The 25398-nt window shown below is 38.3% G+C and overlaps 1 protein-coding gene across 2 annotated transcripts in view; it reads right to left on the reverse strand.

The window, feature by feature from the left end:
• Positions 1-25398, reverse strand: part of LOC105469005 (SMAD specific E3 ubiquitin protein ligase 2) — a 114458-nt gene that overhangs the window by 22280 nt on the left and 66780 nt on the right. For both annotated transcript variants that reach the window (XM_071083461.1, XM_071083462.1), the window contains 6 exons: positions 22955-23020; positions 18375-18459; positions 15746-15829; positions 12629-12831; positions 10346-10430; positions 3952-4110 (listed from right to left, as the gene is read on the reverse strand). In XM_071083461.1, coding sequence (XP_070939562.1) covers positions 3952-4110; positions 10346-10430; positions 12629-12831; positions 15746-15829; positions 18375-18459; positions 22955-23020 — 682 coding nt within the window. The remainder of the gene's footprint in view (positions 1-3951; positions 4111-10345; positions 10431-12628; positions 12832-15745; positions 15830-18374; positions 18460-22954; positions 23021-25398) is intronic.

Below are 25398 nucleotides of genomic sequence, written 5' to 3' on the forward strand. Positions count from 1 at the left end.
AAAATAAGGGTTAAACTAATTTCATCACTTCAGAATTAGCCTAATAACAATAATCTATATTCTAATGACATTTTTGCCAAAAAATTTCCAAGAGAGAAGAACAATAAAAACCATAATAGATCTACCAAATGAGGTAATAATATATTTGATGGCTCAGAGACCTAGATTCAAAACTCCGTTAACACTCATTTAAACAAAAACCCCCAAATTTAAAAATGTTTAAAAAATAGAAATAAAACATTAATAGAAAAAATGTTCTAACATATCCTGATATGTAAAGATTAATAAATTAACAGAATTTAAAATTAGCACCTTATGAATCTTTTTTTTTTTTTTTTTTTTTTGAGACGGAGTCTCGCTCTGTTGCCCAGGCTGGAGTGCAGTGACGCGATCTCGGCTCACTGCAAGCTCCGCCTCCCAGGTTCACGCCATTCTCCTGCCTCAGCCTCCTGAGTAGCTGGGACTACAGGCGCCCACCACCGCACCTGGCTAATTTTTTGTATTTTTAGTAGAGACGGGGTTTCACTGTGTTAGCCAGGGTGGTCTCGATCTCCTGACCTTGTGATCCACCCGCCTCAGACTCCCAAAGTGCTGGGATTACAGGCGTGGGTCACTGCGCCTGGCCTAATTTTTGTATTTTTAGTAGAGATGCGGTTTCACCATGTTGGCCAGGCTGGTCTCGAACTCCTGACCTTAGGCAATCCGCCTGCCTCAGCCTACCAAAGTGCTGGGATTACAGGCGTTGAGCCACCACACCCAGCCCACATAATGGTTTTTAAGAAGGTTTACCAGTTTGTGTTGGGCTGCATTGAAAGCCGTCCTGGACCCAGCCTAAGGGCCGTGGGTTGGACAAGCTTGACCTAAAGGGATGATCGTGGAGGCAGGAGGTAAATAAAGCACAACCATCTCTTGGAGCTTTCCTGGGCCTCTGAGAGAGCCATACTGGCTCTTCATTATCATTGTATATTTGTCAAGTACTTTGGGTATGTTACATACTAAAGCAGCAAAAATAAATGGGATACGGGTCTTCTTAAGGAATTCAAAGTCCAGTAGGGGAAGCAGAAAGGTAACAAACAATTATGATACAAAAGTAAAACAAAAGCCCTCTGCAGAGTGCTCCAACATCTTTTATTCCTTATCATCTCCCCAAAATCCAATTTGTTGTCCCTATATGCCCTTTAAAAAAACCTAGGCCGGGCACGGAGGCTGACACCTGTAACCCCAGCACTTTGGGAGGCCGAGGCAGGAGGATCACTTAAGGTCAAGAGTTGGAGACCAGCCTGGCTAACACAATGAAACCTCGTCTCTACTAAAAATACAAAAATTAGCCAGGTGTGGTGGTGGGTGCCTGTAATCCCAGCTACTTGGGAGGCTGAGGCAGAAGAATTGCTTGAACTCAGGACGTGGAGGGTGCAGTGAGTTGAGATCGTACCATCGCACTCCAGCCTGGGTGACAACAGGGAAACTCCATCTCAAAAAAAAAAAAAAATTCCATACACAAAAGTAAAGTCCACATGGATTAATGACTTCACTGTAAAAGACAAAACTATAAATGTATTAAAAACATTTACTTATAGTTCAAATTTTAAAAGATAAAGATTACATTAGAAAAATGGGCAAAAAGATACAAATTCACAAAACAGTTGATGCAGCTGGTCAATAGGCCAAAGAAAAACTGTTCAAGCTCAACAGACAATGGCAAAAAATTGTGAAGAGGACCTTCACAAAAACAGGAAATCCAAATAGTCAATAAACCTATAAAAAGGTGCGCAACTTCATCAGCAATTAGGCAAATTCAAGTTAAAGTTACAATGGGAAACCATTAAACATCATCAGAACGGCAAAAATTTCGAAGTCCAACAACAGTAAGTACCAGCAAGCTTCTGCAGCAACAGGAACTCACATATTGCTGGTAAAAGACTAAACTGGCATAGCCACTTTAGAAAAGTTGCCTTTATATATTAACGTTGAAGACAGAAATATTCTATGACATAGCAATTCCACCACCAGGCAAGCACCCTAGAGCAGTGTTACTCAAAGGGTGGACTGCAGATGACACTTATTTTGCTCTCTAGGCTATATAGATCCTAATGCACAAAAACAGTGCATACTTCTCTATTTCTTCAGATACTTTTACATTAGGGCTTTCAAATACCTGCGACCTTCATTTGTAAGCAAGGTTTTAGAATCTTCTATCTACAGTAAGGTAAGATCTACTGACATAATGAGACTGCCAGGATAATTATACATATTTCAAAGGAGGAACCAAAGATACACATTTTAAATGTTTTCTCCTATTATCCTAAAAAAATTGGTAGCCAGTTCTCATTTAAATTTTTTGCTTTATTAACCTAACTCCAAAAATTAATGAAACAAGGACATTTTCGAAGTCATTTTAAAGAATATTATTGTTTTGTTGTGTTTTTAACATTTTAACACACATAATAAGAACTTTACAAAAGGTGAATGAGGAAGACCAAGCAGGTAATGAACGTCACCATTCATTTAGAGAAGCTAAAATGAAGTATTCTTAGCCTAAAATCCTTGTTGCTATACCACTCTCAGTGTTTTTGCCAGAAGCGTTAAAAAAGACACTTTGCTACTTTGCTTAGTAATGAAGTTTCCTCTTCTCTCTTTTCCTCCTCTTGCCCCCATTCTTCAGAAGGCAATGCTAATAAACAGAATTAGAAGAAATGAGGCAGCTAGAGAGAAAAGAAAAGCAAAGGATGCAAATACACACACAATGTTCAGGAGAGTGCCTCACAGGCAGCTGAAGCCAGAGCATTTGGGTTTGACCCCAGACTTCACCACTGGCAACATATGTAGTCATGTAACCTCTATGCCTCAGTTTCCTCATCTGTAAAAACGGCAGTAGCTAACTCACAGAGTTTTTCTGAGGATGAAATTACTAATTTGTGGAGTTTTTTTGTTTGTTTGTTTGCTTTTTAAAGACAGAGTCTCACTCTGTTGCCCAAGCTGGAATGACTGGCGCAATCACAGCTCACTGCAGCCATGACCTCCTGAGCTCAAGAGATCCTCCCACCTAGGTGTCCTGAGTAGCTGGGACCACAGGTGCGCACCATCATGACCAGCTAATTTTTAAATTTTCTTTTGAAAGAAGAGGACTCACTATGTTGCCCAGGTTGGTCTTGAACTCCTAGGCTCAAGTGATCCTCCAACCTCAGCCTCTCAAAGTGCCGGGATTACAACATGATCGACATGCCTGGCCTTACTAACACATGTAAAGTATAAAAAACAATGCTTGGCATACAGTAAGTGCTACTGAAGTGTTAGCCATTAATATAAATTATTAATAATTTTGTTTTACAATGGCAACACAGAATTAGCCTGTTCAACCCCTACTTCTGCTGTCAAGATACTGCCTCTGTAAAAGACCACCTTGGGCACCTCTGATAACCCTTTTCCTAACATTCCAAGATAGGTTCCTACTTAAAAGCATAGTAGGTTTAAAAAACTCATATCAGAGTAAACCTTGTCACACTCTTACATAAATTTTGCTCAACAAAAGTAAATTACAATTGATGAAAGAAGATGTTCTTTCTTTCTTTTTTTTTTTTAAAGAGACAGGGTCTCCATCTGTCACCCAGGCTGGAGTTGGAGTGGTGTGATCATAGTTCACTGCAGCCTCAAACTCCTGGGCTCAGGAGATTCTCCTGCCTCAGTTTCCCAAATAGCTAGGACTGCAGGCATGTACCACCACATCCAGCTAATTTTTTAATTTAAAAAACTTTTTTTTTTTAACAGAGACGAGGTCTCACTATGTTGACCAGGCTAGTCTCAAACCCCTGGCCTCAAGTGGTCCTGCTGCCTCGGACTCCCAAAGCACTGGGATTAAAGGCATGAGCTACTGCACCCAGCCTCACATTTATTATTGAAAGCATCTATCTGTTTGATCTTCCCATTTTAACATGTATTGTTTCAAAAACTTACTTTAAAACTAAATGCAAGTTAGCAGAGAGCCGAGGATCTGTAAATTGTGTTGTTCTGTTGTTATGGTCAACGAAATAAACTCTGCCTGTTGCCGTATTACGGATCTCCCATCCAGGAGGCAATGGACCAAGCTCTTCACAATTGATGTTGCTAAGATCCCTGCAAAAACAAATATAAAATAAAAAATACCTCATTGCTGGCCCTCCTCAACCAAGCAAGTGTAAATGACACAGAACAATTCCACAAAGTCTGAGAAAATGTATTGTTTCAGAAACTTGAGATGTTCAACTGGAATCTTTAATTCCCAATGGTTTAACAAACTCGCATCTTCAAAGCCCAATCCATAAATGGCTCAGAAAAACTTATCACATAGCCTACATTTTTTAGTAAGTTCCTAGGCTTTAATGTAATACAGATTTAAACTAATATAAAATCAATCACAATATTTGCCAACATAAACTGTATTTCAATACGTGTTTGACAGGAAATAATTTTACAAGTGTCAGTGATATCAAGAATAAAATGCTCTCTAAAATTTCCCTTCATTTCTTTACTATACCATAAAATTTGCATAAAATGTCCATCCCATGATTAATTTTAAGCTCTCCAACAAAGCAAAACTGGAAATGTTACTGAAATTATGATCCTGAAAAAAATCACAGCATATTTTTAAAGAATAAGCTGCAATTCTAAAATCTGTAGTTAGTCAATGAAGAACCTGTTTAAGATACAGTACCAAGAGTGCTCTAATGGTTACCACTGCAATAAGAAAAGCTAAGATTTTTAATGGACCAAAGACTATTGTTATTATATTACACATTCTTAAAATACTAGTATATATAGACAAGGATTTATAGCGTCTTAAAGAATGACTTAAGCAGCTTCCAGGTTGGTGAACACACTGAGGTACCGGGATAGTGGTCTGACCAGAGAGGGCATGGTAGCTCCTTGCCCTCCCCGCATACTGTGCCCTAAGCATTGCTTCCATTTGGCTGTTCCAGAGTTGTATTCTCTATAATAAACTGGCAATAGTACTGCAAATTCTTATCCTCTACACTGTTAGAAAAAAATCTTTCAGTGAAGCTTCCAAAGTGTTGAAATTGCTGTTTGTCACCCACCAGAAAAGTCACTGCCTTTGGTGACATAACTGAGATTGCATGTAACAATGTAGGATATGCTCAGGTCATTTCCAGCCTTAAATGAATACTTTAGGCTACCAGAGCCATCTGTAAATACCAAAGAAATGACATACTCTAAAAGTGACCAAGCAAACTCAAGCATCTAGACAGCAAAACTGTTCCTGTGGTCCTCTTTTTATTATTAAAAAAAAAAAAGAAAAAGAAAAAAGCAGCATGTTTAATGTAAATTGAAATTGTAACAGATAATTATAAGTAATGACAAATTTCATCAAAATCACATTTTAAAAGTTAAACTAGAAAAATGTTTTTCCTGAGATGACCTCTCCTTAGTCAGGGTGAAACCAGTGATGGGCACACAGGGACCTAGGTTTGCCGAAGCAATGATTCTGACTTCTACTATAGGTGCTCCAAGAGACTTGCTACAGAACAGCTAAAGTGTAGGAAAAAACACTATTTGAAACACTGCTAGTCTCAAAAGAGGCAAGGGAAAGTTCCAAGAATCCTCCTCAAATTAAAAAAAAAGGGGGGGAGTTTGGGGGACTGAGTGAAGCTGGTACCTGAGTGGCAGGTAGGCAGAGGGGCACGCCAGCAGCAAGACTGCGATAGGAAACCTGAAGCTTCCTCCCCAAGCTGAGAATTCAAAGAGGGAGTTCAGCCTCCCAAATTCAGCCTCCCAAAGTGCTGGGATTATAGGCGTGAGCCACTGTGCCGGTCCCAGATAGATTTTTTAATAGTTTAGAAATGAAAAACAGGAGCTGGAGGCCATTATCCTTAGCAAACTAAAGCAGCAATAGAAAACCAAATACTGCATGTTCTCACTTATAAGTAGGAGCTAAATGAGGAGAACACACGGACACATAGAGAGGAGCAACAGGTACTGTGGCCTACCATAAGGGAGAGGATCAGCAAAAATAACTAATGGGTACTACGCTTAGTAGCTGGGTGACAAAATCATCTATACAACAAACCCCCATGACACAAGTTTACCTATAACAAACCTGCACATGTACCCCTGAACTTAAAAGTTAAAAAAAAAAAAAATTAAAAAAATGAACAATTCTACTGATAAAATGCAGAATTTCATTTCATGTCATTTTATTTAGAATTTTATAAATCTACAGTCATACATGGGAGAGCGCTAAAGCACTGATTAAACGAGCAAAAAACTAGAAATAATCTTTGTGTCTCATTGGGAGCTGGTTAAAGAAAAATGGAATGTTATACAGTCATACAAAGTAATACAGATCTGTATTTCAGGACTACAGTCAGTCAGTATGCAATGTAACAAATAACAAGGCATTAGTCATTGTTTTAAAGAGAAATGCAAAACATGATGAAACGAGATTTCTTGGATAAATCTAGGTATCCTGGATATCTTTAAATAAAGTTTGTTTTAAAGAGTCTGACTTTGCAATTTTATAAATATCTTCGAATAGTGATATTCTAATAGAATCTAAATATTTATAGTATACTTTCATAAAAGATCCTCCATACAAAAGGCATGTTTGCTAAAGGATCCTCCAAAACAAAAGACACAAGTTTTTAAGGCAATTTGGGGGATACAAAATAAGAAAAATAATCCCAAGTGTTATTTCATAAAATCATCATTCAAACTACATGTCGATACTCAACATGAGATATTCTTAAAGCTTTGCTGAAATCCTTTACTCATTAATAAAAAACTGACATGTTTCCTCTGAAATAAAAGCCTATTACCAACAGTGGTGCTGAAATCTGTCTCAATTTCAATTTCTGTTGCCAGATTACATACTATTCTTTCAACATATAACTCAAGGTCAACTTTCTCACTACTGTAAATCATTTAGTTAAAAAAACATAATCGGCCAGGGGCGGTGGCTCACACCTGTAATCCCAGCACTTTGGGAGGCTGAGGCAGGTGGATCATGAGGTCAGGAGATCAAGACCATCCTGGCTAACAGAGTGAAACCCCGTCTCTACTAAAAATACATTAAAAAAAAAAAAGATTATTTTTATTCTATACATTTCCTACAAATAATTTCTAATTATTTTAAAGAAAAGCTTATTATTGACCTTCAACTAGATAAACCAAATCCAAAAAGCTTTTCATAATTTATATAATAAAACTGATTTTGAAAAGTTAGGCCCTTGGATTTTTTTTTTTTAGTAAGCTTAAAAAAAAAAAAAAAGTATAATTTCCTCCCCACTACTTTTTATTTATTTAGATATGGAGTCTTGCTCTGTTGCCCAGGCTGGAGTGCCATCATGTGATCTCGGCTCACCACAACCTCCACCTCCCAGGTTCAAGCGATTCTTCTGTCTCAGCCTCCTGAGTAGCTGGGATTACAGGCACATGCCACCATGCCTGTCTAATTTTGTATTTTTAGTAGAGACGGGTTTTCACCATGTTGGCCAGGCTGGTCTTGAACTCCTGACCTCAAGTGATCCTCCCGCCTCAGCCTCCCAAAGTGCTGGGATTACAGGTGTGAGCCACCGTGCTCAGCCCCCACTACTTTTTAAAAACTAACAGCTTATATTGTCAAGACATGGAAATGGCAACCTTGATAAAGTAATGAGTAATAGCACATTCCCTTGGTTGCCACCCTCAAAGGATTCTGAGCTCTATAACACAAAGTAAGACATTTTCATAATTGTAGTTTTATTTATAAATAGAGAGCATCAAAGCAACTCAAGACAAGCTAGTCACATCTGTTTTTTTTTTCCTTTTTTTTTCTTTTGAGACGGAGTCTCGCTCTGTTGCCCAGGCTGGAATACAGTGGCGTGATCTCGGCTCACTGCAAGCTCTGCCTCCCGGGTTTGCGCCATTCTCCTGCCTCAGCCTCCTGAGTAGCTGGGACTACAGGCGCCTGCCACCTCGCCGGGCTAGTTTTTTTGTATTTTTTTAGTACAGACGGGGTTTCATCATGTTTGCCAGGATGGTCTCGATCTCCTGACCTCGTGATCCGCCCGTCTCGGCCTCCCAAAGTGCTGGGATTACAGGATTGAGCCACCGCACCCGGCCGTCACATCTGTTTTTGATTCAAATACACAATAGAGTCCTGAGTATAAGCTTTAGGCAGAAAAAAACCCTCTGTGGGTTGTTTTGGGAGGTTTGTTTTGTTTTGGAGGAGGGGGGCTGCTGTGCTTAACATAAAATGCCCACAACCTACAAATCCTTTGTATGTGCAACATACAGAGTTGATTTCGAATTTAATTTAGAATTCAAGCTTTTTTCCAGTTTCAACTGGACTACTTGGTACTTTGCATCTATTCATTAAAAAACAACTCAAAATAGGGCCAAGTATGGTGGCTTATGCCTGTAATCCCAGCACTCTGGGAGGCTGAGGTGTGCAGATTGCTTGAGCTCAGGAGTTTGAGACTAGCCTGGGCAACATGGCGTAACCCCATTTCTAATAAAAATACAAAAATTAGTGGGGTATTGTGGCGCATGCCTGTAGTCCCAGTTACTCAAGAGGCTGACGTGGGAGGATGGCTTGAACCCAGGAGGCAGAGGTTGCAGTGAGCCAGGACTGCACTACTGCTCTCCAGCCTGGACAGCAGAGCCAGATCCTGTCTCAAAAAAAGGGAGGGAAGAAGGGAGGGAGGAAGAAAACAATGTTCCAAAAATTATGGTAAATCACTAAATTAACTTGTGTGTCATTTCATCTTTTTGAAGTTAAAAGTAATTGACATTTTGGTTAGTAAATGCAGTATCTGCAGCTGAAATACAAAAGTCTGGATATTTAAATTAAATTAGGGCCAGGCAGAGTGGCTCGTGCCTATAATCCCAGCACTTTGATAGGTCGAAGCGAGAGAATCACCTGAGGTTAGGTGTTCATGACAAGCCTGGACAACATGGCAAAACCCCATCTCTACTAAAAATACAAAAATTAGCTGGGTGTGGTGGCAGGTGTCTGTAATCCCAGCTACTCAGGAGGCTGAGGCAGGAGAATCACTTGAACCCGGGAGGCGGAGGTTGCAGTGAGCCAACATTGCACCACTGCACTCCAGCCTGGGCAAGAGAATGAGACTCCGTCTCAAAAACATTAATTAAATTATGTTGTTTTCTAAAAATGAAATTTTAATAAGGAACACATAAAGGAACATTGAATACATTTATGAGGTTAAATTTTTTAAAGGTTTTTTTTTTTTTTTAAGCTGAACCATATTAAGAGTATCAACCTACTACGCTTTTTTAAAGGGTATGTGTTCTATGTTTCTCCCCAGGTCAATTTTCTTTTTCTATCCGTTTTTTTTTGTTTGTTTGTTTGTTTTTTTGAGAAAGGTCTCGCTCTGTCACCCAGACTAGAGTGCAGTGGTGTGATCTCGGCTCACTGCAACCTCCGCCTCCCACCTTAGCTTCGCAAGCAGCTGGGACTACACAAATTTTCTTTCTCTTTTTTTGAAATGGGGTCTTGCTCTGTCACCCAGGCTGGAGTACTATAGTGCGACCAAGGCTCACTGTCACTTCAACATCCACGGCTCAAGCAATCCTCTTGCCTCAGCCTCCCAAGCAACTGGGACCACAGATGTGCTCCACCACATATGGCTGATTTTTAATTTTTGGTAGAGACCGGGTGTATGTTGCTAGGACTGGTCTCAAACTCCTGGGGCTCAAGTGATCCTTATGCCTCAGCCTCCTGAAGTGTTGGGAATATAGGTGAGAGCCACTCTGCTCTGCTTGGTGCCCTAGGACAAGTTTCAAACTCCTAAAAGATCCATGTTTTTATTCCACTCTTTTTTTTTTTTGAGACAGAGTCTCGCTCTGTGACCAGGCTGGAGAGCTGTGACATGATCTCAGCTCGCTGCAACCTCCACCTCCCTGGGTTCAAGCAATTCTCCTGCCTCAGCCACCTGAGTAGCTGGGACTATAGGCACGCGCCACCATGCCCACCTAAGTTTTGTAGTTTTAGTAGAGATGGGGTTTCACCATGTTGGCCAGGATGGTTTTGATCTCTTGACCTCGTGATTTGCCCACCTTGGCCTCCCAAAGTGCTGGGATTACAGGTGTGAGCCACCACGCCTGGCCTATTCTACTTTTTTTAAGGGGAAGCAGGGGAGGATGGCTAGGAACTGGTGAGGGAGGGGAGAACTGAGGTGGGATTGCAGAGAAGTAGGCGAGACTTTCTGCTAAATGTCGAAACTGCAATAACTATCAGAAGAGTCAAACTTTTACATTAACTATTTTTAAAAGGTAAAAATTTCTTAAAAATCAAAGAAATCCTAGGTGAAATGGCTCTTTGATAGTCTAAAGAGTACTTAAAATATGTACTTACCTGGGCACTCTTGGATCATGCCATGTGCTCACACCAGTCTGCGTATGTAAGAAATACACCTGACCTTGTTGCGTTGTCCTCTGTTCTGTAAAATTAATAAACACTGATAACAAAAACATTCAGAATGTCCGGATCAAAGACAGTTATATACACTAAGATGATACACTAGTAGGAAAAAATCTCCAAATTACCAATCTATTTTATTTATTATCAAAAAAGGGCTTTACAAATCATTTGTTCTGTCTCTTGGAAACAATTTTACAAATGATAAGGGCCATGGGTCAGCTATCTAAAAGCAAACTAAACTTATAACGTGGCTCAAATACTAAATATGTTGCAATGGAAAACAAATCAAGATTGTCACAATACTAATAATTAAAAGATTTTAAATGAGGTATAAAAGGCTCTGAGAAAGAGGCTGGCCAACATTGGGAAGATCTGAGGAAGAACTTAAGGAAATTTTCAAAGAGTCTGGAGGTTGATAACGCTTACTATGCCTAATTTTATACCAAAACTTACGTTTTCTCTTTGCTAGACAAAGGTGTATTCTCAAGATTACATTTGAGCTCAAAGAGAAGCAAAACAGTGAGATACTAGGAAGACATTCTATGTCATAAACAGATAGAGATGGAAAAATAGCCAAATTAGAAAGAGCAAGCATGCACACTGGGGAGAAAAAAGTCAAGGACAAAATGAACTCAAAGCCCTTGGAAAGACAGAGGAAAGGCCAGGGTGAAGAGAACAACCTATAAAAGCATTTCTTTATGGTGGGTTTTGTTTTGTCTTTTTTTTTAAAACAACAGAACCACTTTTCTTTAAATAAAATCTAATGAGAAACTTCAATACATAAAACAATAAAACTATTACTAATATTTATTAGTATAAATCTAATTTGTTTATAAACATATAAAGTCAATAAATTTAAACTTTAAACTTTCACAAATTATAAACAAAATCATATTATTATAGAGGACAGCCATAATAATTTCAGCCTTGGTATCTATTTTATTTTTATGTTGTGGTTGTACAATTTTTAAAATTCAAATCACAGAAATATTGTAAAAGTATAACCACTCCCACTCTAAAGAGCTTGCCTTCTAATCTCCAAGAGAAATGGCAGGAGAAAATTTCTTCTCAGGTCTGAACACTGATAATTACAGTTAAAATCTACCATGCCAAACACTGTGCCAGTGTTTCACATGAGATTAGGTATCATTGATTTCTTACAACAAACTTAGATGGTTGATGCTATTATTTTCCCCTATGGAGGATAAAACTGAGGCTCAAAGAGGTTAAATGATGTGTTCAGTGTTACATGGCAACACCAGGATATGAACCTAGGTCCTAGGTCTTTCAAGCCTGTAATTTAATGATTGTGCTAAAAGTTAACCTCTGAGTCATAGCACAGTTAATGGACAAATTTTTTCAAATTAAAGAGCTAAAATACATTTAAAACTAAAATGAGAATCATGCATTTGCGGAAGAGTTTTTAAAAATATCCTTGAGTAAAATAAAACTTAGGTGTGGCAATTCGCAATGTTGGTTATTAGGTGTCAACATCAATCCAAAGTGGTTTATCTACAGTCTGTTAAGAGGGCAAGGATATAAGTAACCTTGGTGAGCTTTTGGCAAGCAAGGAGAGGAAGTCAAGTTTAGACTATATACAAGTATTCACAAGATGGTATTAATTTAGAAACTTCTGTATTCTATTAGGAGAAGACTCATGTTATCTTCCACATGAAATTTTATAATCTAGGATTTTATATAAGATTGTAATCATTTTATACAAACATAGAAGTGACTCAATCATTTATAACAATCCACTTAGATAATCCAAAATTATAGACAATATAAATATATGATCAGAAATATGCCTTTGAAATTATTTCTAAATATATGTCTAAAAAATTACATCGTAGGTTGAACTTCAGATTACTGTTATCAGTAACAATACCATCTTACCTTTCTATTCAGTGCCTATTTACAAAATAGTCTCACTTCATCTCGTATGCTTCTCACACTACCTTTGTTATAAACTAGTCATCTCACTTCATGATAAAAGAGCACAAACGCTGAGGCTGAATGACGAGTGCAAGGTCAAACTGTTGGCTGGGTAGTCATCTACCACTTCAAAGACTTTTCAAAGTTGGGAGGTTTTATATTTATTTTCATGCAGAATCCCTAAGCCCAGATTAATAACTTTTTCAAAATATATTTTCTGACTTCCTCAGCAAGCTGAAATCAGTAAACCACATTTTATTTTTCCTTTGCTAGTTGTCGTACCATAGCCTTCTGGTAGGTCTGGAGGAGTATGTAAATGTGTCCTGCTCATGTAATTTCTATGTCGTTGTGACCTGACTCTCCTCTCTGCCAGCCTGGGATCTGAAGACTGTCCACACGTTGCACCATTTGTTCCACTAATTGGAGTGTTCTCATCGACAAAGCAGCTAAGAGGTCTGCCAGGGCTAGAATATTCGGATGCCGGTCTATTGAAAATTAACAAGGAAAAGACATTATCAATTTAGATATCGAAAGTAGAGTTCTCTAGACAATATATATACTGCAGTAACAATCACTTATCATATCTGAAAACACAATGACTAATACAAGTGTAACGACTTCAAGAACTGAGTAAAAGCAAATCTGAAGTCTCTAAGCACCAAAGAAACACAAATGATAAGCACGTCAACTATGTATTTAAATGACTTTATTTTAATGACATTTGATATAAAATCCACATATATCTGTGGATGTGAGACTGGTTTACAAACTACTGCTAGATCTAGCTACAGCCTCTCTCTCAGATCTGACTTCCCACCATTCTCCCTCCCACTCTGCTTCTGCCACACTCATATCGTTCTGTTCCTTGAACTTGCCGAGGTCATTCCACCTGAGAGCAGTTGCTCTTCCTTCCACCTGGCATATTCTTTTCTCCCACTCTCCCCAGGCCTGGCTCTTTTTTGTCATTCAAATCAGTTTGTTATTGCCTCCTAAGAGGTCCCTCGGACCTCCCAATCTAAAAAAGTCACTCAGTCCTTTGACAACACATCACAAAAGGGAAGAAGACAGTTTGTCTCTTTAAGGAGCTTCCAGTCTACTACTGCAGATCTTCCAAAATAAAAAATAATCAAGAGTTCATTTTTAAATTAACATGAACGGGTATGGTGGCTCACACGTGTAATCCCAGCACTTTGGGAGACCGAGGCGAGCGGATCACTTGGGGTCAGGAGTTTGAGACCAGCCTGGCCAACATAGTGAAACCCCATCTCTGCTAAAAATACAAAAATTAGCCAGGCGTGGGGGCGGGCACCTGTAGTCCCAGCTACTTGGGAGGCTGAGGCACGAGAACTGCTTGAACCTGGGAGGCAGAGGTTGCAGTGGACAGAGGTTGCAGTAAGCTGAGATCACACCACTGCACTCCAGCCTAGGCAACAGAGCAGGACTGTCTCAAAAAAAAAAAAAAAAATTAGCATTTAAAACAACAATCATCCTTACATACACGTAGAAATTAAAGTTAATTTTACTGGTTAAATGAGTCGGAAGGAAATGGGTGTTCAAGTGAAACCCTGAACACTGACACAAGTACATATTTATTTGTGCTCACATATAATAAAAATGGGTACTTCAATAAATTCCTTGGCAGTTTAATACTAGAAATGCAGCTTGGCAACATGAGCTGGCTTTTACCTGAGAATCATAATGTTAATGAGAAAATTTTGTGATCCAATGAGTTAAGCAATTAGTTGTGTATAAATAAAAGTAGGTGCAGCTAATGAAAAGAATTTGGTATTTTATGTCTCGTGCCAGTCCTGCTCAAGAGGGGGAAAAACAGGCAAAACAAAACATTGCACAAGATGGCAAATTTTGTTCTCACTTAAAAGAGTGGGGAGAAGGGGATTCAGCCAAGTAGACTATTTGTTTTTGGTTACTTCAAAAGCACCTCTTTGCAGTTTCCAAAATTATCTTGCATCCCAATGTCTTTATACAGTAAGCTCCATGAAGTGACTATACTTGACACTCTTCAAGATTTAGTTCAGAGATTCCTCTGCTTATCAATTTAATTCATTCAATAATTTTATTTTATTTTATATTTTTGAGACTGAGTCTCGCTCTATTGCCCAGGCTGGAGTACAGTGGTACAATCTCGGCTCACTGCAACCTCCACCTCCTGGGTTCAAGCAGTTCTCCTGCCTCAGCCTCCTGAGTAAGCTGGGATTACAGGCACCCACCAACATGCCCAGCTAATTTTTGTATTTTTAGTAGAGACGGGGTTTCTCCATGTTGGCCAGGCTGGTCTCAAACTCCTGACCTCAAGTGATCCGCCCACCCTGGACTCCCGAAGTGTTGGGATTACAGGCGTGAGCCACCATGCCCGGGCAATTTTTTTTTTCTTCTTTTTGAGATGGAGTCTCATTCTGTCACTCAGGCTACAGTACACTGGCACAGTCTCGGCTCACTGCAACCTCCACTACTCGTGTTCAAAAAATCCTCCCATCTCAACATCCCAAGTAGCTGGGACCACAAGTACATGCCACATGCCCAGCAAATTTTTTTTTTTTTTTTGAGACCAGAGTCTCGCTCTGTTGCCCAGTCTCACTCTGTTGCCCAGCTCACTGCAAGCTCTGCCTCCTGGGTTCATGCCATTCTCCTGTCTCAGCCTCCCGAGTAGCTGGGACAAAAGGCGCCCACCACCACGCCCGGCTAATTTCTTTTTTGTATTTTTTTTTTTAGTAGAGATGGGGTTTCACCGTGTTGGCCAGGATGGTCTCGATCTCCTGACCTCAAGATCTGCCCATCTTGGCCTCCCAAATTGCTGGGATTACAGGTGTGAGCCACTGCACCCGGCCATGCCTGGCTAATTTTTTTGGTAGAGAGCGTCCCCCTTGCGGTCTCCCGCAGCTGGCCCCTTGGAGGTTCCTGGATGTCGTACGGTTTCCTCCTTTCCGGGACCCCTCTGCTTTCCTGAGTGGCCACGCTCCATCTCTTGAAGGGGTACCCACACTTTTAAGTGAGAACAAAATTTGCCATCTTGTGCAATGTTTTGTTTTGCCTGTTTTTCCCCCTCTTGAGTAGGTCTCAAATTCCTGAACTCAAGTGATCTGCTCGTCTCGGCCTCCCAAAGTGCAGGGATTACAGGCTTGAGCCACCACACCCAGCCTCATTCAATAAATATTTATTGAGTACCACTGCAGGCTCTGGAGCTACAATGACAGCATGACCTGTCAAACAAACTGTTGAAGATCACTTTAAAAAAATAACAATGGCACCTGTTTTAAGATGTACTGATCTACAACAGCATAAACCGACAAAAAAAAATCTAGTAAAGCTGACAGATACATAGAAAAGGACTTCAGGAGGGTGGCCAGCATAGACTATGGGAAAATATTTGTACGTACTTACCGTGTTGGGCGTTCCCATTGTGTAGTTCTTGTTATATGGTTTAGATACTGGATTCTTCCAGAGGCGGTTCTCCTTTCTTCCCAGCTTAAATAAAAATATTGAGTGATAAGGCATTAACAGGAAACTTGGACACAGAATGTTTTCAGTGCAACAAGCAAGCCAGTAAGATATCTGTTACAAATCAGGAATGCCAACCTGAAGTATCAATTCACAGAATACAGAATTTTTTCAACTTATTTTAGAACTACATAATATATTTTATGGGATTCTGAAGCTTCTAAAGTATTTACGCTGAGGTGTATCAAATATTTTCCATCAGCCAAACTCTGAGAATTTTTAATGTCAACAATGCACAATTAAATTCATACTAATTACTCTAGAATATGGAAAACGGCTATACTAAAAATATATTTAGTCATAAAATCACGAGGTCTCTTGACTTCGTGATCCACCTGCCTGGCCTCCCAAAGTGCTAGGATTACAGGCATGAGTCAAAGCGCCCAGCCGAAAGCTTTTCAAAGCATTTAGCCTGCCCAAACTAATTTTTTAACAGTCAAGACTGTTGGCCGGCACGGTGTCTCATGCCTGTAATTCCAGCATTTTGGGAGGCTAGCGTTTTGGGAGACCAAGGTAGGCGGATCACCTGAGGTTAGGAGTTCCAAACCAGCCTGGCCAACATGGTGAAACCCCGTCTCTATTAAAAATACAAAAATTAGCTGGGCGTGGTGGCGCGCGCCTGTAATCCCAGCTACTAGGGAGGCTGAGGCAGGAGAATTGCTTGAACCCGGGAGGCAGAGGTTGCAGTGAGCCAAGATGGTGCCACTGCACTCCAGCCAGGGTGACAAAAGCGAAATTCCTTCTCAAAAAAAAAAAAAAAAAAAAAAATCAAAACAGCCTTTTTTTTTGTTTTTGTTTTTGAGATGGAGTCTTGCTCCTTCACCTGGCTGGAATGCAGTGGTGTGATCTCAGCTCACTGCAACCTCCGCCTCCCGGGTTCAAGCAATTCTCCTGCCTCAGCCTCCTGAGTAGCTGGGACTACAGGTGCACGCCACCACACCTGGCTACTTTTTGTATTTTTAGCAGAGATGGGGTTTCACCATGTTGGCCAGGATGGTCTCGATCTCTTCACCTCATGATCCTTCCTCCTCAGCCTCCCGAAGTGCTGGGATTACAGGTGTGAGCCACCATGCCCGGCCAAGACTGCTACTTTCTATCAACTCTTTATCATAATTCATTTAATGAAAAAGAGCCAAATGGCTATAGAAATGTGATAATTCTAATATTTCTACAAAGATATTGGCAGAGGTTGAAGGGCTCTAAAAGACAGAAAATGAAGAGATGCTAGGGTATTTTTCCCCCTCTGATTACAATTATAGTACATTAATGTAGGGCAAGTTTAGAACAATAAGCCTTATTACTGCTGGTACTCTCTCAATATTGATTAGTTATTTCATCCTAAATTTCCTTTTCAAAAATATCATAATCTACCTCATATCTACAAAAGAGCTAACAGACATATCTGGAAGCTAAAGTGATCTATGAACAGTTAAGTATAGTGATTTTTAACAGTTTAAAAAATGAGCATATACCGTAACCTGGGTATAAAATTTTGTATAAAACGTAATTGGAGTTAAAATTTAACCATTTATATACTTAAATGGATGCAATTTATTACATGTAAGTTATATCTCATTGAAGTTAATTAAAAATACTTTGAATGTTAAAAATAAAATCAGAAAAGAGTCAGAACTAGTATTAAAGAGACCAATGATAAAAATCATGACTTTAGAATCAAGACAGGTTTGTGTGTTTTGGCTCTGCCACTTACTATGTGGCCTTAAACAAATTACTTATCTAACTCTTAGTTTTTGAGGGTAACAACAGTAATAGCAATAGAAATAATAGTAGCTAATTATTTACTAAGCACTTATTTTATGCAAGACACTGTGCTAAAGTGCTTTACCTGAATTATTTCATTTAATCCTCTCAACATTTTATGGAGTATGCTATTATCACTCATACTCTTTTGTAAATAAATATAAACCAAAGCACATGGAAGTTAAATAAAGTAAGGTCATAAAGCCAGTACAAAGAAGAGTAAGGATTAGAATTCAGGTGGTCTGATTTCAGAAGCATGGCTATATACTACCTTCCAAGATGCTATGAGAATTAAATGATATGTACATAAAGCGCTTGTAACAGTATCTGACATATACATGCTCAAATAAATGTTACTATGTTATTTTAATTACTATCACACAAATTATCCATCCCATCCCTCTTAAATACAGCAATGTTTCTAATTTAGCACTTGCAGGGCCTGTTTTGAATAATTTAATCAAGTAACTTTTTTTAACTAGATAATATCTACAAGAGACTTATATTTGTCAATAAATTTCATTTGTCTCCTAGTCAAAACTCTTAATAACCAAATTTAACACATCTAATTTGTGGCTTATTTTATAAATTTGTTGTGACAAGATCTTCCATTAATTTTACCATTACAAGGAAAATCTACATTCAATATACAATAAACACCATTTAATATAAAATAAACACCAACTTATTTATATTCTTTTAAGAATATTATCTATATATTTCTCTAATGATTTCAGTGATGTTAGCTTACCCGTCTGGTAAATCATTATCAAATAAACGACTGCAGTCCACAACTTGTCCTCCTGTGCCTATTCGGTCTCTGGACTGAAGACTTACTATTAAATGACAGAAATATTACTAAGATTTGTACAACTAGAAAGAACTATTATAATCAAAAATTTCTATCTTTAGAAGACATCTGGCTTAGCTTATTTTAATACTTTAGAATGAATTCTTTGGTTTCTACTAAAATTTACAATTTCTTTTCCCATAGATTTTTCTCTTTAGGAGTAATATTAGACTTCTAAGGTTTTCTACACTTTAACATGTTCATGGAAGAAGCCTAATTCCTTTTTCACCATAGTAATGGTGCATAGCAGAGTTACTGCTGTACTTAAGAAGAGGCATAACATATTAAGGGTATATTCATGTACAAATGAGTTTGAAAAGTCCACATTAATGTGACTTTAATACTTGATCATCTGACCATCTAAAAAATACACTGGGCTGGGCGCAGTGGCTTACACCTGTAATCCCAGCACTTTGGGAGGCCAAGGCAGGTGGATCATGAGGTCAGGAGATCGAGACCAGCCTGGAAAACATGGTGAAACCCCGTCTCTACTAAAATACAAAAAATTAGCCAGGTGAGGAACTATGGGTATGGTGTGCACACCTGTAGTCCCAGCTGCTGGGGAGGCTGAGGCAGAGGAATCACGAACCTGGGAGGCAGAGGTTGCAGTGAGCCATGATTGCACCGCTGCACTCCAGTCTGGCGACAGAGTGAGACTCCGTTTCAAAAAAAAAAAAAATACACTGTATTCTAGCAAGAGGGCCATCCTGGTATTCCAGTAAGAGAGCAATCCTTGGATTCCATGAGTTTTAACAGGACACCATTATCCAGTGTAGTATAAAACCATCACAAAAAACAAAGAAGAGCTGTGAATTCTAGAGCAGGCTCTAGTAACCAGTTTAGCACTGTAACCTAGAACAAAACACTTAATATACTTAAGGTTTAGATAATCCCCGTCTGAATAATGAAAAAGTTAGGTTAAATAATATCCCTGAAGTCCTTCTGTGCTACTCCAGTATTGTTCAATTCTAATTCTGGTAACTCTCCCAAAAGACAGAAGGCAGTACGGTCAAACTTGACTATAATCCAACTTCTTAAATAATCGGTGAGCACAACAAGTATTACATCTAAGGACCCTTCATTCAAAGAAGGGTCTCAAAATTCTGAAATCTTCCAGCTCTGTGAACATTTTGAAAGATCAGTGCAACACAGAGCTCCTTGATATTAAGTCCCATTTAGAGGAGAGAACACTATGAACACCTACTTGGCAAATGTAAATAAAACATTATATGAAAACTGTACTAGACAACTATATCAATCAGTTTTTAAATAGATAAAATAAGTGAAATGCTTACCAAAATACAATCACAGTAGAAACAATGTATTTTCTCACTAGTATTGTTTAGAATAATAGTAAGATTTAAAGCTAAAGAGTTTCATGGGCTTCAACTTACATCTCCAGAATGCTATGTTAATAGCACAGCTATTAACTGGTTAAATGAATTACATACCCACCATAGACTATCATACAACATTAAAAATGCTACGGATTTTGCAAGCCTTAATGCAAAGTAGGAAAAAAAAAAAAAACAAAAAAACAAGTAACAATGCTATAGAAATGTGTTTATGGTCCAAAAAAAAAAAAGAGGTTTATGATAAATTTAAATTGGTTTTTAAAAATTCAGTATTATCTCATTTAAAGAAAAACATAAAAAAAGTATACATTCAAGTGATAACAATAATGATTCATTAGACTTTCCATGCTCAAACAATCCTCCCACCTCAGCCTCCCAATGTAGCTGGGGCATAACAGTTTTAAACAAGGAAAAAAGTTTGTACCCCTTGAATCAATTATCTAAATTTGGGAGATTCTTTTCTAAAAAAAATAAATCAAAGTGTACAAAAATGCTTGCAAGTTTCAATGTTATAATAGCAAAAAAATTAATTTTAATTAAGTTGTGATATATCTATATATTTCATCCTTTAAAAATCATTAATTACAAAGATTATAAATACTAGAAATGATTATCGTTAAGTGAAAGAAAGCAAAGTAAAAATTTAATGTTCACTGGAATTAAAGACATAAATATATACATTTTATATACATATTTACGTATATAAAAATACTAGAGGGGAATACAGTTTTTTTGTTTGTTTTTGTTTTTTTGAGATGGAGTCTCGCTCTGTTGCCCAGGCTGGAGTGCAGTGGTGAGATCTTGGCTCACGCCACCATGCCCAGCTAATTTTTGTATTTTTTTTAGTAGAGATGGGGTTTCACCATCTCTACAAAATTCACCAGGCTGATTTCGAACTCCTGACCTTATGATCTGCCCACCTTGGCCTCCCAAAGTGCTGGGATTACAGGCATGAGCCACCGTGCCCGACCCGGGAATACAGTTTTTAAAGTTAGTCTTCTAGTGCCCTTTTCTCCATTTTCCAAAAAGTATATATACCTACTTACAATTATTTGTTAGAGGGCTCATTCTGAAAGAACTGGAACTCATTCTGTTTTTGAATGACAGAACTAAACAATCATAATGTCTGAGTCCAGCCTGCCTCTCTCTTTACTAATGGTCCTGTTATGAACACCAGATTCACACAAGAGCTTTAAATAAATACATATATACATGCATACACATATTTAAGAGTAAAACATTTGTTTTTTATGTGGTGTACTCCAGTAGGTATATTTCTAATGTCTAACAAAGTCTGCTATTTATATAAACGCAAATTCACACCTAGTAAAACTATTTTGTTACTACTAGACAGTAGTTAACGAGCATTATGTAACATATCGAATACAGAAGAAACACTTTTATGTGAAAATATTGTATGACTAAATTTATTTTTGAGATTTTTTTTTTTGCTCCCTTCTCAATCTAAGAATGACAGGAATTATCAGTAATGCTGTAGTGCAAATCAGGAATCCCCAACCCTCAAGCCATGGATGGGTGGGGTATTGGTCCAGGGTCTGTTAGGAACCAGGCCGCACAGCAGGAGTGAGTAGCGCGTGAGTGAGCATTACCCCTGAGCTCTGCCTCCTGTCAGATCAGTGGCGACATCAGATTCTCATAGAAGCACAAACCCTATTGTGAACCACATACACAAGGCCCACTCCTTATGAGACTCTAATGCCTGATGATCTGTCACTGTCTCCCATCACCCACAGATGGAACCACCTAGTTGCAGGAAAACAAGCTCAGGGCTCCCACTGATTCTACATGATGGTGAGTTGTAGAATTAGTTCATTATGTATTACAATGTAATAATAATAAAGTCCACAATAAAAGTAATGCACTTGAATCATCCTGAAATCACCCCCACCCCCAACCTGGTCTATGGAAAAACTGTATTCCATGAAACCGGTTCCTGGTGCCAAAAATGGTGGGGTACACTGGTGTAGATACTTCCCTGGGAAAACCACAATAGGGCTTTGCTATGTGGCTACTCTGGTGGTTCTCTAACTATGAACCCAATTCACTGCCTTGTAAAATGAAGTACCTTCAAGTACCTTGAGTAACTAAAACCTCTCTGATGGGTTCATAACAAAATAATCTTATTCTAAGTTCTGCTCTATCATGAAGTGTGACATTCCTATTGGATTTTTCTTTTCTTTTCTTTTTTTTAAGACAGGGTCTTGCTCTTGTCACCCAGCTGGAGTGCAATGGTGTAATCTTGGCTCACTGAAACCTCCGCCTGCCAGGTTCAAGCAATTCTCCTGCCTCAGTTTCCCGAGTAGCTGGGATTACAGGCACCCGCCACCATGCCCGGCTAATTTTTTATATTTTTAGTACAGATAGGGCTTCACCATGTTTGCCAGGCTGGTCTCAAACTCCTGACCTCAGGTGATCCACCTGCCTCAGCCTCCTAAACTGCTGGGATTACAGGTGTGAGCCACTGCGCCTGGCCACATTTTTCTTCTTTAATTTAAGAAGCCTCTAAGATGAACAGTGTCCTTTCATACTATGCATCTTGAGCAAATATCAATTCTGAAGAAAGGTCTCAGCAAATTTTGTATCAAGCCCTTCCCTCCAGGTCAATTCAAGACACCCTAAATACCATGTAAGACTACTAAGTACCTCATGAGTAAGGTAACAATTTCTCCCTTTTTCCAGTGCTACACTACCATCACTCATTTTTTTTTTCAATTAGCATAGATTTTAAAGCTGTAAAGCATTAAACATTAAAACAAGTTCAATAGAATGTTCTCTTCTTACTAAAAAAACTAGTTTGAGAATTATTTTCAGTAAACTTCAATAACATCTATAAAGTCTGAACTTAGTGATCTACTATATTAGGATACTTTGAAAGAATTATTTCCTAAAGGATCAACGGTTCTTCACAAAACTTTTTTTTACAATAAGTTTTTAAAATTAAGTTAACCTGGATCCTAGATTCACTGTAACATTTTACCTGGCTCATTTAATTCAGGCCAACACAATGAAGCTACAGTTATTATACTTTGATTTAAAAGGTATTTTACATTTTAAGGTCAGTTTGAATGAAACTAAAATTCATGTAACTTTAAATTCCACACTTACCTACTATCTGTCCTCTAACTGTATCATTGTCATTTGGCCCAAGTTTGCATAAATCCAACCTCTGATCTATTTGAAGTCAACAAAGAAAGCAATGAAAAAATTAGTTGATATCAGAGATTCTAACATCTATAGAGTGACAATAAATTTCCACAATCCATTAGAAATCAAACCTATCATTTAATGAGTTCAGATTTCAAAAACCATGAAACACTGGTGTATTACATTGCCAACATGCAGTCACATTCTCTCCAAAACTTTTAGACCACTTTAGTCTGAGTCTTAATAGTTGTTGGTCTTAAGGAATTTATCCCTGAGCCTTGGTTTTCTCAAATATGACAATATGTGAATCTTCATATTTTTTGAGGATTAAATCAGATAATTACGCAAAACTCTCAGCATAGTGCCTGGAACATAAGTGGCCAACAAATGTTAGTTGTCATTATCATTTTTTACCTAACCATTTCAAATGACATGGACACAAAAAAGTATTAAGAAGAAGCCAAGAATAAACTGTAAAATCTGGGTTTGCATCTGTCATTCAGTTCTGTCATTCATTTAGAAGTAACTCATTTATTCTCTCAGATGCCTCATCTGTAAACGAGAAATAACACTGGCCTGACCCTGAAAGTTACAGTAAGGAACAAGGTCACTTAAAGGATGCTGGTTTTACTTTGATTACCGCACTTATAGCTGAATGCTTTTACAACTGTATGCCATCTGTCTACTCATCTGTGAATTGATAAAAGGAGGAGACCATATCTTAGTCTTTGCATTTTCCACTCCAATCTGGCAGAACATTGCATCAGGTAGGTGCTCAATAAATATTTGATAAATTCAATACTACTGCACATCAAAAAGGTCAAATTAATACAAGGAAACAGTCACAAGAAACACAAAGAAAAATCCATGCCCCTAAACTACAGTCCCTAGTTATCCAACCAAAAATACAGAGACTTTTCTCTTTGCAAAATAAATGGGTGCTACTAAGTTGGCTATATAGTGGATTCTGCAGAGCAACTCCTCCTCTCCTATTCAGTCCTTCCAATGTAGCATGCTCCCTTTGCCAGGAGGCCTTTGCCCTTGCTTATCAGAGGACAGGATTCATACCCTTTTCTCCTTTATACAGCCAGGGTTTAGAAGAGTAGCACATTAGGTGTTCAATAAAAGTTGGGTAAATTGCACATGGGATAATGTCAGACATTTGATCTATAACTTTTCAGTTTGCTGAGTAAAAAAACAGTTCATTTTTATATGCAATTCGTTTTTTCCAATCCCAATGTCTTTTCCCTACTGTTGTCACTGTCAGCCCAGAAATATAAGACTTTCTTAGATGCCTTTAAATACCTTGGACTAAGAACTTCTAGCTCAATTTTCTGCTTTTTTCTTTTTCACAAAGTCAATAGATACCTATGCTGTGGTATCATACTACACTAAGAGACAATCTCTTAATATATTTAACATTCAATGCTAAATTTACTCTGTTTTTTATTAGTTTCCTTAGATCTTATGTGAGTTTGTTTAGCACATGCATCTGGGCTAAAATCCCATGACAATGACTAACAGTATTTTTTACATTATATAAAAAAGAATTCTATAGAAACAAACACACAAAAAAACCTGTTGAAAAAGGAATTCTCATTTATGTTCCAATGGAAAGATCCATCCAAAAGATTCACCTGGTTATGCTAAGTCAACTTATAAATCCATTATGAAAACCACTTCTAATGTCTTGATCTTGGTCTAATCTTCTAAATCCCCAGGCTGGTGATAAACTGAGCTATAGTTAAGTCATTAATACAGCTGTCGTACACTCAAAATAACGTTTAATCTTTAACTTTTAATTTTGTCATAGCAGTTCTTACCCTTCTGTAATTGCCCTTTAACTGCCAGCTTAAACACTCCAATCACCTCAATAAAAACATTTCATCCACAAATCCACCAAAACCAGAAAAGGGTACTAGAAATTTTAAAAGGCATATACATCCTGACATCTTTCTTTCTGCCATTCTGGATATCAATCATTTCTTAATACTTGTAAATTAGCTGGAAATGAAGCATCAGCTCTGATTTGGCTGTAAGTTTCACATATTTAAAACTTTTTTTTTTTTTTTTTTTTGAGACAGTCTTGCTCTGTCGCCCAGGCTGGAGTGCAGTGGTGCGATCTGGGCTCACTGCAAGCTCCGCCTCCCGGATTCACGTCATCCTCCTGCCTCAGCCTCCCGAGTAGCTGGGACTACAGGCGCACACCACCATGCCTGGCTAATTTTTTGTATTTTTAGTAGAGACGGGGTTTCACCGTGTTCGCCAGAATGGTCTCGATCTCCTGACCTTGTGATCTGCCCACCTCGGCCTCCCAAAGTGCTGGGATTAGAGGAGAGCCACTGCACGCCCAGCCTCATTTTTTTTTTTTAAGTCTACAAAATAAATTTAGATCAGGAATTTTT

Source organism: Macaca nemestrina, chromosome 17 (genome assembly GCF_043159975.1).
Source record: "Macaca nemestrina isolate mMacNem1 chromosome 17, mMacNem.hap1, whole genome shotgun sequence".
In the NCBI taxonomy this organism is placed as follows: Eukaryota; Metazoa; Chordata; class Mammalia; order Primates; family Cercopithecidae; genus Macaca; species Macaca nemestrina.